This window comes from Macaca nemestrina, chromosome 8 (genome assembly GCF_043159975.1).
Source record: "Macaca nemestrina isolate mMacNem1 chromosome 8, mMacNem.hap1, whole genome shotgun sequence".
Taxonomy (NCBI): Eukaryota; Metazoa; Chordata; class Mammalia; order Primates; family Cercopithecidae; genus Macaca; species Macaca nemestrina.
This window is the reverse complement of record NC_092132.1, coordinates 5,031,166-5,049,347: the sequence shown is the minus strand read 5'-3', so window position 1 is coordinate 5,049,347 and position 18,182 is coordinate 5,031,166. Positions and strand designations below refer to the sequence as shown.

The following is an 18,182-nucleotide window of genomic DNA, read 5'->3' as shown; positions in this document are numbered from 1 at the left end:
ATGATGCCTCAGAGCCACTCTGGTCTGTGACCCTCGTACACACTACCTGGGCAGAGAGGTGCTGATCTGTAGTCTTGGCAAAGCGGGAATGACTTCGACTGTGGAGCCACTGGTTTTTATTCCCGGCAGGTTATCCAGCAAACAGTCACTGAACACGCCGAAGACCGTGGTATGGTAACCTGGAACAGAAAATGAGCATCTTCACTCCACTGGCAAGGCTTTGGATCTCACACCCACGGCCGAAGCAGTGCGAAGAGCACGAGGCTCCTCCTCAGAAGACCTGAGTTCCGCAGTTGCCCAGGGCCCGCCGGCGCTCACCCACACTCCGGCCCTCAACCCCGCGACCGTCACTGGCCTTGTAGGTGATGGGGAGGATAACAGCATCTGCATTCCTGTTTCACAAGGCTGGCCTGGGTCCAAATGAAAGACTATATAAGTGAAGGTCCTTGTAAACCATAAATGTCTCCTTAATAATCAGTATCTCATCCCTTTACTCATTTGCTTTTCAGATTTATCCATCTCTAAAACGAGAACATTAATATTATTTCCCAGGACATAATGTGACTTAATGAGTATTTGAAAAATGTTTCAAACCCTTCTGTTGAAAGATGAAAGTTCACGAGCCAAATGTTATTGTAGCTGCTGCTGATAACGGCAGATGTGCTGTATGTGTATAAGCACCATAATTTAAGATTAGCAAATTTCCCATGTTAAAAAAAAAAAAAAGTTCACTGGTTAGATAAGCACTTGAAATTGTTTAAGCAAAGCTTTAAAATGGCTTTTGAAATTTCACAAGATAATTACTATAAACAACATTCACTCTATAACAAAATTAAACAATACCCCGTGGCTAGATGCCTAGGGTGACAACATTTTTGCCTTCACACGAAACTATTCCACACTAAAAGGAGAGGCAGGCACTCCCTCAAGGGCAAATCAGGGACCTTACACAGCCTCAATCAGCCCTGCGCTCACCTCCTGCCAGCCCGAAGCTGCCCTATCAGCGTAACTCCCATTCAGAGCAGCCACACTTCCTCTAAAGTATACCTCTTCAAAAACATCTTTAACTGGCAAACATTCTCCTCTCCAGAACCACATCTGGCACTAATGTCCTTTCTATAATACCTGGTATGACATGGTTTTGTCTGCTAAGCAGCCATTGTTTTGCAATTCTTAATTTAAACCATTTTCCTTTTCTTACCCGTTGCTTAAAATAACTGCCATATAAACCCAAAAGTCTGATGACAAATAGTACATTACAACGTCTGATAATACGAGGTCAGTCCTTTCAACTTGGTTCCCAAAGCGGGCCAAAAATGAACACTCCCTAGTGTGGACCCAGGATAAACAACTAAGAACTGTGTGACTAAGGCTCTGACTTCTCATCTGTGAACATACTAGCTACAGGTTACATGTTATTCGGATTTAGGCCCTTCACTCCTCATTACTCCTCTCTCATCTATTCATATCTCCTATGCTCCACTGCCAGGCCATGGCTATGGTCCTGCCTCTGTCCCTTTCTTCCTGGGTCATCGCTGAAGCTTGATCACTGGTGTCCCTGCCTCCAGTCCTTCCCATCTCAACAGGGGTCCTGGATCCTGAGGATGGCTCTGAATGGCCCACCCGACCACATCTCTCTTCAAAGAACGCAGCAGCCCCACTGCCCTCCGGAGAAAGCCGGCATCCTTTGGCACAGGGTGTAAGACCCCAGGTCGGCACTCTGCCTCCCTTCCAGCCTGTCTCATCCCTGCCACCCTGGCCTGGACCACCCACTCTGACCATCCCCCGGTCCCCCAAATGCACCATGTTCTCTCTTACCACCACGTTGTTCTTTCTGCCTGGAATTCTCTTTCTGCCCCCTGTGTACTCCCCCCACAGCCCAGCCCCATTCATTTGAATAGTTCCTAGTTCGCCTTCAAGCCTCAGGGTCACTGACCAACCCACTCTCCCCACTGGGTCCATGCCCAGAGTCATTTGCTCCCACGGCCACTCCACTCCATCTTCCCACTTGGGGCAGCACACCTTCACCTACAATGACACCTGCTTCACCCACCCGTAGGGAGCACCCTTCCAGCAAATGTTTGCTCTTCCAGCCAACAAACACACACTGAAGACCTACTGTGTGCCAGGCTCCACACTAGGCATGGAGCTGCAGCTGAGCCAGACACACGGGGCCAGCAAGGAATCTATCGCACAGTCAGGAAGGAGACCACCGACCAGGGGCCTAGACCAGCGAGCACACACCGAAGAAGGCTCCCAGAGGAAGGGAAGCCTGTGCTGAGGACTGAGGGAAGCCCAGGAGCCAGCCAGGGTGATGAGCACTCAATGCAGCACAGGTAAAGCCTCAGAAAGCCTGGAAAACTGCCAGAACTAAAGAGTCTTCAGAGACTGAAGTAGGAGCAGAGGGGCAGAGAGGAGGTTGCGGAGGCCAGCAGGCGCCGGACCACAATGGGCTCCAGAGCTACACTTAAAGACCAGGCCTTGATAACACGGGCCTGGCGACAGCTGCGAGGCTCCTAGCTGAGAGATGTCAGGAGCAGATTCCCACTAGGAAGATTGCTGGGCCACAGATGGGAAGTGGGTCTATTAGCAAGCAAGACCAGGGCAAAAACACCAGCCCCAATGCTTTTCTGACAAACCCTAGAAGAGTTATGATCTGCAAGACAGGAAGGGGCAGTGGAGGTGGAGACAAGTGGCAGTTCTCAGGAAGCACTGAGGGAGGGGACGTGGGGGGGCTGTGACAGACAGCGAGGATCAAGGATGACGCATATGGGTGATGGGGATGCCTACGCTGAGATGGAGGCTTGACGGGGGCAGGGGCAGCTTTGGGGAGGCGAGGTAGGGAGTTCTGGTTTACACCTATTGTATGAGAGGTGCCCAGGAGCCAGCTGGGAAGGCCTGGAGGTGCAGGCTGGGAAAAAGCCCAGCCCTGGAAATCATCTGCACATTGGAGGAACTGGAAGACAAGAAGGTCAAGGGCATTGGTGGGATCACCTAAGGTAGCCTGTGGAAGAGAAAGAGTTAACAGGGCCAGGGAACACAGGATGAGGGGTGGGGAAGGAAAGAAGTGGGGTGTGAGGAAGGCCTGGCTGAGAGGGGTGGGCTGCAGAAGACAAGAGAGACCCAAATAGAAAGGCCAGAGAGGCGGTAAAACATCCGGAGGGGCAGGGCCACAGCAGCCAGAGCAGAGAGGCGGTAAAGCATCCAGAGGGCGGGCTCACAGCAGCCAGAGGAGAGGGCATGCCTAGTGGAGGGTCAGCCAGGGACTCAAAGGGCACTGTGGAGCGAATTTAGGGAAAAAAACTGAAAAGTAGGCCCTGGATTTAGCCCAAAAAAATACTGCTTGTGACAGGAGTTTTGGTGAAGTGAAAAGGGCTGAGTCCAGGATGCAGAGGGTTGAAGCCCCCTGCAGAGGCGGAGATTCAGCGTGTGTAGACACCCTCTGAGGAGTTCCAGCAAGAAGGAGCAGGAAGAAGGAAGGCTCACTGGAGGGAGAGGAGCAGAGGGAGGAAGGGCGTGGGCAGTAGGGTCAGAGCACAGGAAGGACCCCTCCCACCACCACACATCCTGCACCTCACGAACAGGTTTTTTTCATGCTTCCTGAAGAAACACGGTCTTCATTATCTTCTAACTGGTTAGGACTGGCAGGACGGGCGATCAGCTCTGGACCTCACGGAGGCCATGCAAGGGTGCAGCAGACCCTCCTGAGCGGGAACCACGAAGGGACTCTCCTTACCGTTCACAGTGATCGTTCCAGTCGTCTGCGGGACCCCAACGAGCGTCACTGGGTACAGACCAGATTCAGCCGGAAGAGAAAGCGCCGCAGGGAGAGACTCAAACTCCACTCCGCTGGTGAGCAGCCCCTAAAACGAGCCACACGGCATCATGAGCCCGGACCAAACCTACTGTGCGCTCAGTTCCAAATGCGCCTTAAGACACTGGCTATGGCACATCTGGAACTGCTGGAAGAAAATGACCAACAGTCTTTATAGAAACCCACAGAGAACTTCAGAGACAGTGAGCAGTGTAACGCAAAACCACCTAAACGCAGTAGGCACGGCGGGTGCTCAGGCGATAAACCACAGAGCCACTTGGTTTTAGCCCTGTTTGCTGTATGTTTGATATTTGTTTTATCATTTTACCAAATGGGAATGTGAACACAAAGAGAAAATATTTTATTTATAAACAAAAATAAATAAAAACTTGACTGGGCATGGTGGCGCACACCTGTAATCCCAACACTTGGGAGGCCAAGGTGGAAAGAACACTTGAGTCCAGGAGTTCAAGACCAACCTGGGTAACATAGTGAGACCCCATCTCTACAAAAAAATTTTAAAATTAGCCGGGGAAGGTGGCACGCACCTGTGGCCCCAGCTACTTGGGAGACTGAGGTGGGATGATCACCCGAGCCCAGGAGGCTGAGGTTGCAATGATCACACCACTGCACTCCAGCGTGGGGGACAGAGTGAGATTCTACCTCAATCAATCCATCAATACAATGTGGAAATATGCCACGAGTTAATATCCCTGCCATACATCTATGAGTTATCAACTTATTTCAGTATGTACTAAGCTTGCTAGTACAGGCACTAAGCTTGCTAGTGAACAAGACGGGCAGATTCCCTGGCCTCAAGACGGTGGCCCATGATTGGAAGCAATGCAGGTATGTGAGCCCTCAGGACTTCTCAGCATTGTAATAGAGGTCCTACTCAGGGCACTAAAGCAAGAAAAAGGAAGAAAAGGCATAAAGGCAATTACTCACAGAAAACAAAACCAGGGTCATAGAATACGCTATGGAATCTACAATGAAACTTGAACTTTCTAGTACATTTAGCAAAGTGATACAGTCAGAAAAAAAAAAAAAAAAGGAGTTATTTCTATAGTTTAGCAATAAACAACTGGGGAAAATATCATTAACAAGCGATCAAAACCATCAACTATATTAGAAAAAACCTAACAAATGACGGGCAAGGTCTCACAACAGTTACAGAACACCGCAGAGATAAAGAAGCCCTGGGCGAAGGAGGAAATCCTGGATTCTTCTTAGCGGGTTGGTTTTCTGCAGCGGTATGGTCAACTCTCTCAGATAGGACAGGACTGAGCATCTGAGTAGATGTGCTGATGCTGGGAGTCCGAGTCTCACTCGGGAAGAAATGACACACGTGGATGGAGGAAGGCAAGCACCCTCTGGAGAAGCGCTGGAAAGCAAGGGCAGATGCTACATGCATGTCTGTGGTGCAGACGCAGGGATATACACATGTGTACATATATGTAGGCATATGGGCTTAGATAGATATGTGCGTTCTCATGTATGTGTATATGCATACAGACTTTTCCTAACTCTGTCTACAGAAAGCACCCAGAAGCAAAGCCACTCTCTCGGCAGTGAGTACACTTAGTGCCTGGACTTGGAGCCAAGGTGTGAAATGATCTATGTGTGGAACAGATGTAGCAGGCAAGGGTGGAAGCCGAGGAGCCAATTGTCTCTAGGCAAATATATTGGCATTTATTTCCTTTGAAAATAGCTAAAGCAATATGGCCAACTGTGAACATTTTTTAAATGTGAATGTTGGATATGCGCGTGTGTAGTATTCCCTGTAACATTTGGTATGTTTAAAATACTTCCTAAATTAATTTTTAAAACTTTGCCCATGAGTTGTGGGCTATCTCCATGTGGTGCTTTTTATTTTATTCCCTGCTTTTCCTCATTTGTTATAATAAGCACATATTGTTTTTAAACCAGATAAAAATGAAAGCTACATTTTAAGACCAAAAAAAAAAATGTGTAAGAAAGAGCAGCAGGCATTTGATACTTTAACCGCTTTGGGGAAAATTCTCTAAACTGCTTCTCCCTACTAAGGCTGAGACAGAAAGCCACGGGAAAGGCCTAAGCCAAATCGTACTGCGGGTCAGTCCTCACCCAATGGAAGGAGAAGCACTCCTCCCAAGTGCACCTCAAGACTACAAGCTGAACATCCAGCTGAGCTTCCAGGAGCTTCCAGGAGTTCCAAGCTGCAACTCAGCCTGTACTCATGGCCAGGCTGTCACATCTGTCCCAGGAACCCTTCCCTGACTCTCCAGGGCCAGGCAGACTCCCCTCCACATCAGGCCTGCAACACCTCGTGCACCCCAACAGAACCTTGATCACAGTCGCAGCAGGGACCAGGGCCTGACCATCTCTGTCCCCTCAGGGCCTTGCCTGGGGCCTGACGCATGGCAAGAGCACTCAGCAAAATACCTGCACGAAGAGTCTGCCTCTTACCCTGAACACCAGTCATAAAACCCTAAAAGACAACGTCCACTCTCGCAGCACCATCCTTTGCGTGCTGCTGAAAAGTTACACAGCAGCGCCACACAGCAAGGCAGAGAAGACTCGAGGGATGGAACCTACATTGGCGTGGGGAGGGTCTGTTCTGAAAACATAGAATCAGCTTAGAGGGCCAGTACAAATCTCCTTCCCCCTGACTAGAGAATTGGGTAAGCATTTCCAACAGAAGAGATTACAAAGTGAATCTTTCACACCCTACACAAAGCATAGAAACGGGATATCAGGATTTCAAAACAAGAGAAAGCTGATGATGGTGGTGTGGTCATTTATCCTCCCATTCCACAGCTGGTTCTTCCCCGGGGCCTTGATCATCTTATCATCTTGCAGCGATAAAATAATGCTGATATCATTGAGTAGCAGGCATAACGTGGACTTTGCAACCTCAACTCATCTCATGTAAGCTTCAAAATGATTATTTCACATCTTATACCCAATCAACTAAGCTCGGTATGTGTTCAAATCAGAGGTTTCTTTGTAGGTTCAAATATGTATTGAGAATCAAGCCTAAAGACACAGGAATAATGAAACATGGTCTTCATTCACAATAAGCTTATATGCTTTGGCAAAACAAACATAAAAAGAGACACATATCATAAGATGTGTGCCTCAGACATTAAGTAAAAATCTGCTTTAATGAGAAGTTTGTGTGTTAGCCCAAAAAGATCAAATGATGGGTGATACATACCATGTTTTCAACCCGAAGTTCAAACGGCATTGGGTTATACACCATCAGCTGAACTTCACACACATCTCCTTGAACCCACTGGAAATCTAGAAAATACACACACACACATCAACAAATCCATGTATTTGTTGGCATTTTTTCACTTTCCACATGGTTTCCAATTATTCCTCTGGCAATTTATATTCTCAACGAGGCAGCAGCCTCTATGATCATCTTGAGATGGGTGAGTCAAAGCTGCTTTTTCCACCGGCTTTCTCTGAAACAAAGCAAGGCAGCCGTCACTGGCGCTTTGATGCCACATGAATGGCGCTTGTCACCACCTTCAGCAGGCTGCATTCATGCCAGCATCTGTCCAGATGGCACTGTTCTTGGTACAGAGCCATAAGGCACACCGCGCTTCACGGGGCCCAGAGGCTGGCAACACAGGAAGATGGTACTGGGGTCACTTGTGAGTAATACGGAGTGTGATTTGCTCTACTCCCCGAAGATTGTGGGGGGGCGGGGGGCTTCTCCTCCCCACCCACTCCCAGGTCAACTGCAGTTCAGTACCTGTGCAGGGGCAGAATTCTGATGACCTCCAAAACCCCTAGCCTTGGTGTGCACAACCTGGTGTGCATGCACGGTGTAACCCCACTTTCAGTGTGAATATGATGATTAGGCTGGATTGTAAAACAAAGGTGGAAAGATTTTACAGATGTGATTGGGACCCCAATCAGTTGACTCTGAGTTAATCAAAAGGAAGGTTGTCCTGGACAGATTTGTTCTAATCAGGTGAGACCTCACAGGAGACCACGGCCTTTCCTAGAGGGCCTGTGGAGGGGACCACATGGCAAGGGCCTAAGAGCAGTCTCTAGGAGCTGAGAGCAGCACCAGCAGACAGCGGGGAACTGAGAGCAGCACCAGCAGACAGCCGGCGAGAGAACGGGGACCACGGGAAATGAATGAAGAACCACCTGAGGAGTCGTGAAAGCAGGCCCTTCCCTTAGTTGAGCCTCCAGATGAGGACACAGTCCCAGATGACACTTGAATTTCAGTCCTGTGAATCCCTGAGCAAAGGACCCAGCCGAAGCCCACACAAATCATGAGGAAGTAGATTTGTGTTGTTTTAAGCTACTGAGTCTGTGGTCATTTGTTACAAAGCAACAGAAAGCTAATTCAGCATCTGTCCCAATTTCCATCAACCCCTCCTCCCTTTACAATCCTCTCTTAGGCAAACCCGAAGGAATTTCAGAATCAATCAACAGGTGGCAGGCATGTGTTAGGTGTGAGGCGCTTCCACACCAGTTATCTCATTACTCAGCATAAGGACCTCCTGAGACAGGCATAACCCCTATCACTGCAAGGCAAACACTCAAGGTCCAAACAGGGTAATAAATTGGCCCAGGAACCACACAGCAAGCGAGAGAAGCTGCTGGATTCAGGCCTCTGAACTCAGAGGCATCCCAAGCAGACATGTGTGGCTAACAGGGCGGTGGAGGGCTTTTTCTCTAGCAGTAAGAAAGTCTGTTGACCGGAATTATTCAACTTTCACAGAGCTTTCATAAGCATGTTCTCAAGACACAGCTTCTTCCACACACTCTGCACCAAGCACCCTGCAAAGAGATGAGGACTGACTCCACCACACCTATGACATCTGACCCAGAGCTGGCATGTTGACATTGCATGAATTAATACAGCGTCCACCTGGTAAGCTAACAGCTCCCCTAATGCTTGCACCACCATGTACTCATCTGAGCCTCTGGACAATGCAGTGAATGGCTACAGTCTATGTCAGCAACACAAATGTTATGCCCGTTCTGCAAAAAAGGAGAATCCCCCTGACAGGCTGACCCGCCTGCCCGTCCTATGGTCCTGGGAAGCAAGAGAACTGAGAATCGAACTCCAGTCTGTCTGGCTCCAAAACCTACTCTCTTTTCACCCTACTGTTTCACCTCTCAGGACTCCGGAAACTCAGGTCTTGTCCTTGCAGCTTCCATGTCATCCCAGCTCATCCCAGCTTCCATGCCCCCCACTTTCTAGGCCCACCAGCTTCTGAGGACCTTCAGTGGCGGGGGGCTCATCCGCCCTCCTCATTCATATAAGTCAGTGGCCAGAGCACAACATGCTCCCACGCCACCTGCCCCCGGCCTCACCCAGCCTGCCCGGGGCCACTGATGGTCAGCATCCCGGCCCACTCCTCACCACAAATGAAGAAGGTCACTCTCTTTAAACAAGTGGCTAATGCCTGGCAATTAAGAAATTGCTTGCCCTATCATGGTCATGATGATGATGATGATGATGATGATGATAAGCCATTTAAAAAATCATTTTCTGGGGTACTGAAAAAATAATGTATACTTAGATGGTCCATGTCTACTAAAGGGTAAATCTAAGATAAATCGTTGATTACATAAAAATTTATTTTTTTTCTTTTTTTTTTTTTTGAGACGGAGTATCACTCTGTACCCAGGTTGGAGTGCAGTGGTGTGATCTCGGCTTACTGCAACTTCCACCTCCCGGGTTCAAGCAAGTCTCCTGCCTCAGCCTCCAAAATAGCTGGGACTACAGGTGTGCACCACCATGCCTGGCTAATTTTTCTTGTATTTTTAGTAGAGACACGGTTCCGCCATGTTGACCAGGCTGGTCTCAAACTCCTCACCTCAACTAATCCCCCTACCTTGGCCTCCCAGAGTACTGGAATTACAGGCATGAGCCACCACGCCCAGGCTAAAAAGTGATTTTCGCTGAAAGGAGGAGATAACCCCTTTCCACCCTCAGCATGTCAAAGCACACGGTGGTGGCCCTTCCTCACTATTTTGTCCCAGAAGTAGTGGGAAGGCACAAGAATTAGCGTCTCTGAAACGCCCTTGTCTCAGGCCCTGCCCTCCCTGTTGTGGGACACACTGTGCCTGCTGTCATCTGTGGACACACAGCATCGGGTGGTGGCGTTTATTGACAAGTTCGTCTCTTTCTGCTACACTGTATGGACCCACATGGCGGGAAAGACTCCTGATTTATCAATGCATCCCCAGCACATAGCACAGGGCATGTAACTGCTACCAAAAATGTTACTGAATCGCTGCCAGGGACTTTAGAAACATTATCTCTCTTGATCCTCAGAACCACCCTCCGTGTCAGCTTCTAATGTCCCTATTCCATAGAGGGCATGACTGCAGACCACACAGGCGTGATCAGTTGTCCACAGCCACACAGTGGGGAGCTGCAGGGCCAGGCTGCAGCCCAAGTCCACCTGACAGCCACAGCCTCTCCAGGCCACCACACTGCCTCTGGGTCAGCAGTGGACCTTGGCACCAAGCCTGGCAGCACCACAAAGACCTATCACAAATGACAGAAGGCCTTCAAGCCAACACATTCAAGCTGAGGCCGGTGTTGCAGCCATCTTCGCATGGATGTAGCTCAGATGATGGCCACACCAGCCAACACACACAGACTCGGGAATTATTCCGAGTGAAAGTGGAAAATGGTCTCAAACGCTGCCCTCAAGAGTTTCCTCATCTCTAAGACCCAATGCCACCTGCTGTGATGATACCTCCCCCAATTATACACCAACGTTCATTGAGAGACACTGGAACTTTAGGTTAAAGTTATGGGATCTGTCAAGCCTCTGGGCAAGCACTCACTGATCAGTACACTGCCAAAAAGATATTAGAAGCTATGGGATGTCAATTACACTTTCCTACCACGCAAGTGTTATAGCTCAGGAAAAAAACGTACATCATCCACTGAATTCGTCCTCAGCCCAGATGAGCAGGTACTTCTTACTACAGTGAGAAGCCATATTATAAAGGGAAAAGGCCCTGGGCATCGAGTCCTGCAACCTGGCATGGCGCCTGGGGGCTGTCACTGACAAACTGTCTGACCTGGAGCAGGTACTTACATTCATTCAGTCTTAATTTTCTCATCTGCAAATAGGGAATATAATGACACCTGCAGCATCAGCATCAAAAGTTTTGAGAATCACTGGATGATGTTTGCTTAAGCCCTCTTCAACAAATACAGACTGTAATTTTCATAAAAAGAATGCTCGACAATGTCTTTTTATTTGTTTTTTGAGATAGGGTCTTGCTCTGTCACCCAGGCTGGAGTGCAGTGGTGCAGTCTTGGCTCACTATAGCCTCAACCTCTTGGGCTCAGGTGATTCTCCCACCTCAGCCTCCCAAGTAGCTGGGACCACAGGTGCCCGCCACCAGGCCTGGCTAATTTTTCGTATTCTGTGTAGAGATGGGGTTTTGCCATGTTGACCAGGCTAGTCTCGAACTCCTGGGCTCAAGCAATCCACCTGCCTCAGTCTCCCAAAGTGCTGGGATTACAGGCGTGGGCCACCACACTCGGCCAACAACTTCTTAAGATTGAAAAGGAAAAGCAGAGAGGCAGGGCTTGCAATCCATGCCATCAGTGGCGCAGGGCCCTGTGCTCTGGCATCTGGTTTGACACTCTGCTGTTATTGTCTTCAAATTCTCAGCGATGTTTGAACAAAGGCCCTGTGTTTGCATTTTGCACTGGGCCCTACAAATCATATGGCCCATCCCGAGAAGGGGAGTCTCACACTTCCAGTCTCCTAAATCACCTCTAGAAGTTTTTCTCAACAAAAGGACTGAAGCTTTCCTCAAAAGTTCTGTAGGGGAGATAGCTCATCACCAACCCTGATGAGAACAGAAAAGAGCAGCCAGAGACTCTAGAAGATCCCGGGGGAAGAGCCTCAGCACTCATAGGACAGTGAATCCTGGGCCAGGGGAGGCAGAGGAGCCCTGAGGGTGGCCCGCCCATCCCCACAGAGCTCAGAAGATGCCCTCCAGAGAGGAAAGGTGGAGTTCCCACAAGAGGCCAGGAAACAACGTCCCCAAAACACAGCGAGGACGGGATTTGTACAGCTCTCTCCTGCTTACTGCAACACACGCTGGAGCATATCATATGGGGCCGCCATCAGGCCCTGCCCGTTCATGCACCACATCACCCAGTGCCTACGCTTCCTGTCACCTCGTGTTCTCCAGAGCAGAGAAGCAGTGGCAGGAGAGACAAGGTTGGGGTGTCTTTCAGAATCAATAGACTAAAAATGGCATTTTAAAAATGCATACACACACACACATGCATACACACACTCATACACACAGGCATACACACAATACACACACGCATATGCACAATACACACACACACGCACACATACATGCATAAACACATACATGCATACACACATACACGCATACACATACATACACACACACACACACACATGCATACACACAAATTCTACAGTAGACTATATAGTTAGCACTCAGGTTTTCATAAATTTTCCAAAATTCAGAATTGGCTGCACTTTTTCAAGGGCATGACCCCAGGTCTCTTTATTTTCTTCTCATTCTAACAATGAACAGCTAGAACAGCTGGAGCCGCTCCTTGCAAAGCCCACACGGCTCCTCCGAGGGAGGCTGCGTCTGAGCCTCCAGGGGGCTTCCCCAGGGTGTGCGGGGCCCCACCCCACACCCCACTCCCAGTTAGCCCAGTGTTTATTGTTCATTCAAGTTCAATGTGTAAGTAACCAGGTACCCTGCTGACAGGTGTACATTTTTAGAGACCTTTTGTTCACATTTAGTCTCGATAGTCAGCTTCTCATGTTTGTGTCTTGCCTGCATGAACTGCATGACTGTGGGGTCCAGGTAGCAGGTCTCTCCCACACCCTCTATGCACGTGAGAGGAAACCAGAGGGTGCTCACAGGAACAGGACGCTTGGTCTATGATGTGAAATCAAGCTTGTCACTAACTGAGTAATTTTTAGTTACTTCCAAAAGTCATTTCTCTGAGTTTGTTTCCTCATCTGTAAAAGGGAGATAAAAATGAAATCTTCCAAAACTACTGGAAACTCCGTAAGGCAACATATGATAGCCTCAACATATGATAGCACCGTTTGAATAAAAGAAATGAGGACCATTTTTAAAAGCACAAGGTTCTTTGAGTACTCCTTCCCTAGTTATGCCCTTTATCTTAGCAAACAACTTTATTTCTTCTGAAGCACTTTATTTTTTAAGGCATTCAGATAATTTACAAATAGTTAATGGAGTTTATCATGAGACCCTTACAGAAGCTAAGAAATCCCAGAGCTAGTAATATACGAGAAATGCTCATCAAGACAATGTGCTGGCTGGACGCAGAGGTCCCCACCTATAACCCCAGCTCTCTAGGAGGCCGAGGCAGGCGATTCACTTGACCCCAGGAGTTCGAGACCAGCCTGGGCAACATGGTGAAACCCCGTTTCTACAAAAAATACAAAAATGAGTGGGTATGGTAGTGTGCACCTGTGGTCCCAGCTCAGGAGGCTGAGGCAGGAGGATCAATTGAGCCCAGGAGGCTGAGGCGGCAGTGAGCCCTAATTACACCACTGCACTCCAGCCTGGATGACAGAGCTAGACCCCGTCTCAGGAAAAAAAAAAAAAAAAAAAAGATTATGTGCTACATGTAATGCTCTTATTGTCCCTTCTGCCTTGAATTCTGCCATGCCCTGCCAGCAACACGAAACGTACAGCGAGATCTAGGTTCCCCTGTGAGTTCTTGGACAAGACACTTAAACGTCCTGAATCAGTTTCCCTGTCTACAAAATCTATAAAAAGGGATTCATAATAGGTACCCCATCCATTCATTCATTCTTCTGTCACTGCTCCAGCGGCTGGGGAGACAGCAGCCGCACACAGCCTGACAGAATTCTGGCTTCAGGTGATACTGCGGGGCAAAGCATCAATGGGCCAGTGTGGATCTGGGATGGAGAAAGGCGGGGAAGAGAATCCCGGGCCAGTGTGGATCTGGGCTGGAGAAAGGCCGGGAAGAGAACCGCAGACAGTGCCGCTAGAGATGGCGGGAGGAGTGGCCTGCGAGGCGCTGGGATCAGAAAACACCCCTCTGAGGGAGGGGGCATGTGAACAGAGACCAAAAGGATGTGACAACAATGACAGAGGGGCAGGGGACGAGTTCCTGGCAGAGGAAAGAGCGAGCCCCAAAGCCCTGGGCCTGGAACAAGCCTGTTTCTTTCCAAGACCCGAAAGGAGTGGCTGTGGCTAAACCAGAGTGATGGTGGCAGGGGGCGGCATGAGAAACCCGACAGAGAGGGAAGGGTGTGGGCAGGGCGGGGTCGGGAAGCGCCTGCAGTCCGTAACTCGGGGTGTGGGTGAGCTTGTGAGTGCAAGAGGAAGCCTCTGTCCTGGAAAGAAAAGCATGGTGGAAAAAGGAGTTGGAATGCCTTTTTCCTAAATCGGAGTTAAAGGAATTAAGAGTAGAAATAAAGAAACAGAAGGAGAAGAAAGCACTGTATATCAAACGCAGAGCACCACGGTCGTGCAGGCCTTCCGCTCATACTCCTCGGAGGCCCCGGCTGTCGCCAAGCAGCGGCCAGCCTCTAGGCCCTCAAGGCTCTGTCACAGGACATGTGGGCTCAACCAGCAGTGGTCGCCAGTGACAAGAAATCACAATCTCCTGCAAGAGGCCTAAGACGTGTCTTTGTGGCAGCAAGGGACAGGGAGCTTGCTGCCACAGCCGGGCTTTGGGAAGGCCACCAAGGGACAGGGCCGGCGGTGCATGCTGAGTCCTGGTGCAGGAGGGACGAGAGCTCAGACACAGGAAAGCTCAGGAGAAACTGTCCACTCCCAGTCTCTCCCACAGCACAGCTTAACCCCAGGACTGGCTATCCTGATCACCTGTGTTCACAAAAGAACAGAACACAATTACCTCATCCCCCACTCAATCCTGAACACAACCCAACCCTGAATCTTTGATGATTCAAAAGTCACTTCAGCCCTTGGAAAATCAGTCTACATCTCCAATTGTCACTCTTCTGTAGTTCACATAAGTCTCAGTTAACAAAAGTCTTTCTGGTTTCTAGAACTTTCACAAAATTACCTTATATGAAATACATTTTTAAAAATTAGATCTATGGGCAATTGCCTGCCAAAAGCAGCAAATCAAATAAACTTCCGTGACAGACTACACACACACACACACGTGTGCACACATCCACACATGCACATCCACAAATACACATAAACACACATATGCATGCATGCACATATGCATGCACACAGGCACACACACACACATATGCATGCATGCACACATCCACACATGCACACATACACACATATGCACGCATGCACACATCCACACACACGCATGCATGCACACATGCACACACACGTATGCGTGCACACATCCACACATACACGCACACGCGCACACACGCACATGCATGAACTGGCCCAAAATTCTGTTCTAAAAATCTAGAAAAGCCATTGGAAATCAGGTGGCATAGCACGGTGGGAAAGCCAGGATCAACATCCTACCTATTTTCTTGTTCCGCTCTTCTCCACGGTTGTGTGCGATAATTGGTGAATAGATGAAGGGACTTTTGGTCGACACGTTCTGGCCCAGCAAGCTCTTCATTTTGTGTGGCCGGAGGCTGGCAGGGAGATTCAACAGTTTCACATGCCTGTTGTTTCAAACAGAACACAAATACTTCAACTGTCTTGTTAGCCTGGTTTCAGAATAAACACAACCAAACATGATGTGTTAGAAAAACAGTAAATCGGTCAGAAAGAAGATAAATGGAGGGAGGAAAAGCACTCCAAGGCAGCAGGACAGACCAGGAAAGCATTGCAACAGTAACTCAAGACTCTCCCAGAGAGGGGAAATCGCTCCCTGGAACTCGGGGAGCAGCCACTTCCCACTGGGAGCTCCTGAACTGGGCCCAAGGGTGGTCTGGAGTCAGAAAGGCCAGCTTGCAATCTCGCTGCACACTTACCAGCTGTGTGCCTCTGGGCACGTGCCTTGACATCTCTAAGATGTAGGTTCCTTGTGTATCAAGTGCAGGTGGGGCCACCACCTTCCCCGTGGACCCATGGGGAGGATCCAGCTAAAGACTCCTAGCACGGGGCCCACTGCTCGGCCCAGAATGGCTCTTCTCTCTTTGCCTCTCCCTTTCCCAAGGGACCTGCCCGCAGCAAGTGGCAGCCAGACCCTGACCCATGGGAAGAGATGGCATCTATGAGAAGGTCAACGGCACCCTCTGCTCTACTCGCATGCATGACTGCCTCTCCAGCAGCAGCATCTGCATCTGACATTGCTTCCCACAGCATCCCAGCCATGGATGTCTGCCAATCTATACTCATGCTCGAATTCATCCAGCTAGCATTAAGATAAATGTACCAATCCATGGAGCCTGAGCATGATCAGGCACTGTGCTAACCACTGCATACGTATTATCTCACTGAAACATCACAACCACCTTCTTAGTTTGGGTACTACTACTATTGTCTCCATGTCATCAATAAGGAAATTCACACAGGAGGGACTAAGTATATTGCCCCAAATCCCCCAACTCCCCCATGGCTGAAAGCAATAACAATAGGTGACACTATGCTCTTAAACCACAGCACTAGAAGGTGCTGTCGCCCTTGTGACCAGTTTGGGAAGACAGTGGTTAAGATCTGGAACACTCCTGGACGTCAGACAGAAAGGACGAGGGGTGGAGGTGGGAAAACAGGAAGATGGATAGTGACACTGATCGTGATGAATCTACGGGCCCCCACCACCCGCCTCCTGGCCTCTGCAGGAAGGTGAGGCCCCCTGAGGAGCTCTGGCCAGTAGGTTGTGAGTGGGAGCCACCGAGGCCTCTGTGAGACACACTCTAGAGCGATGGGCCAGCCCCCGGCTCTCTCCTTCGGCCGCACAGCCATGGCGATCCTGGAGGCTGGACATTGAGAAGGTGGAGCACCAGACAGATGCAGCCTGGAGCACAGAGCAACCTCCCAGAGCTCAGCTGCCCTGGAGAGCCGCCCAACCCGCATCAAACTTGTGTGAGTGAGGCAGAAACTGTTGTTACAGTAAATCACAAAGACTTCAGGGTTGATTTTTCTGCCACAGTGCACCCTAACCTATACCGTGTAATAACGACTGCCTTACCGAATCCACAAAATCACCACCTCTCTCAGTGAGGAGGGACCTCAGGTGCCTTGTTCCATCCTGCCCTGTGCAAAGCACGCCTACAGTACTCAGCAGACAATCCCCACCAGAGACCCACATCCCAGCCCTGGGGAGCCTGCCATGTGCGTGGTTCTCTCCCGCCACCCTCAGTGACTCACGGCAGGAGATGGTGCTAACCCCGTGCCCTCCAGACCAAGGGCACACCCAGCACATGCTCCCCAGCTCCCTTCACTTTGTGTGTGCCCTTCATTACGCCTTTATCATACAGGATCAGAACCATTTCATTCTGTATCTGTTTCCACTCAGCTGTGAGCCTGCTGAGGACAGGGGCACCAGGTCCTTGTCTGTCTCTAGCTGCAGAACTAATAAAATCGTACTTGGCCTATGAAGCTGCCAACAGTAAAGCAGAAGTCTAGGAATAAAGTGTCCAAGACAAGGATGATTTTGACAGAGTCCATTTGGAAACTGCTGACACCATAAAAACCTGACTTCCCTCAGGAGAAGCAGCCATCGGGCCGTGCAAAGCATTGCAGAGTGCTGATCAGGAAAGCGACGCCAGACAAACTGGTCAAGAGGAATGACAGCCAAAAACTACTCACCTTTTGTTTCCTGGTTTTTAATTCATCAACCTTATTCACAGGGAAATTCTCTAAGAAGAGACGGGTGGGGACTACAGCTGGCCTCTAGTGCCTCGTGTGTGTGACAGCGTGGAGGCCGCTTGCTCCGAGTCTGGAGTAACTGACGAGCTGGAAGGGGCGACCGCGCCAGCTGTGGCAGCAAGGTGGGGCCAGCCGCTCCCCTCCTGAATGCCGCTATACATTTCTTATCAGCTCCAAACAGCTCTGGTTTAAGAAATTCTTAAGGAAGTTTATGGCTTGGCCACCAGACCATGTATGGGAGCTCAACGTTAGCTCTCAAAAAAGAAAATATTCAATGAATCCCACTCGCCCATCACTGCCCCCAAATTAAAGATTCACTGGTTAACTGGAAATGGCACTGAAACTCTATTCCACTTCCTTAATAATAATTCAGGACTTAACAGTGTGTTCATCATCTACATGCTTACTAGGGGCCTGATAGTCTACTGTTGGCTACTGTGTACACACTTTATCATTTTCGCGGAGAATTCCATAAGTAAGGAAAAAAGATCGCGTATAGTTCTATCAGAACCATCCTCTGCTTTAACTCTGGGCAACAGTAACAGGA

At 49.3% G+C, this 18,182-nt stretch overlaps 1 protein-coding gene across 5 annotated transcripts in view; it reads right to left on the bottom strand.

Annotated features, from left to right (window-relative positions):
* LOC105488384 (trafficking protein particle complex subunit 9) overlaps positions 1-18,182 on the bottom strand; it is a 724,351-nt gene that overhangs the window by 554,240 nt on the left and 151,929 nt on the right. For all 5 annotated transcript variants that reach the window (XM_071067768.1, XM_071067767.1, XM_071067769.1 and 2 more), the window contains 4 exons: positions 15,338-15,483; positions 7,014-7,099; positions 3,737-3,863; positions 47-179 (listed from right to left, as the gene is read on the bottom strand). In XM_071067768.1, coding sequence (XP_070923869.1) covers positions 47-179; positions 3,737-3,863; positions 7,014-7,099; positions 15,338-15,483 — 492 coding nt within the window. The remainder of the gene's footprint in view (positions 1-46; positions 180-3,736; positions 3,864-7,013; positions 7,100-15,337; positions 15,484-18,182) is intronic.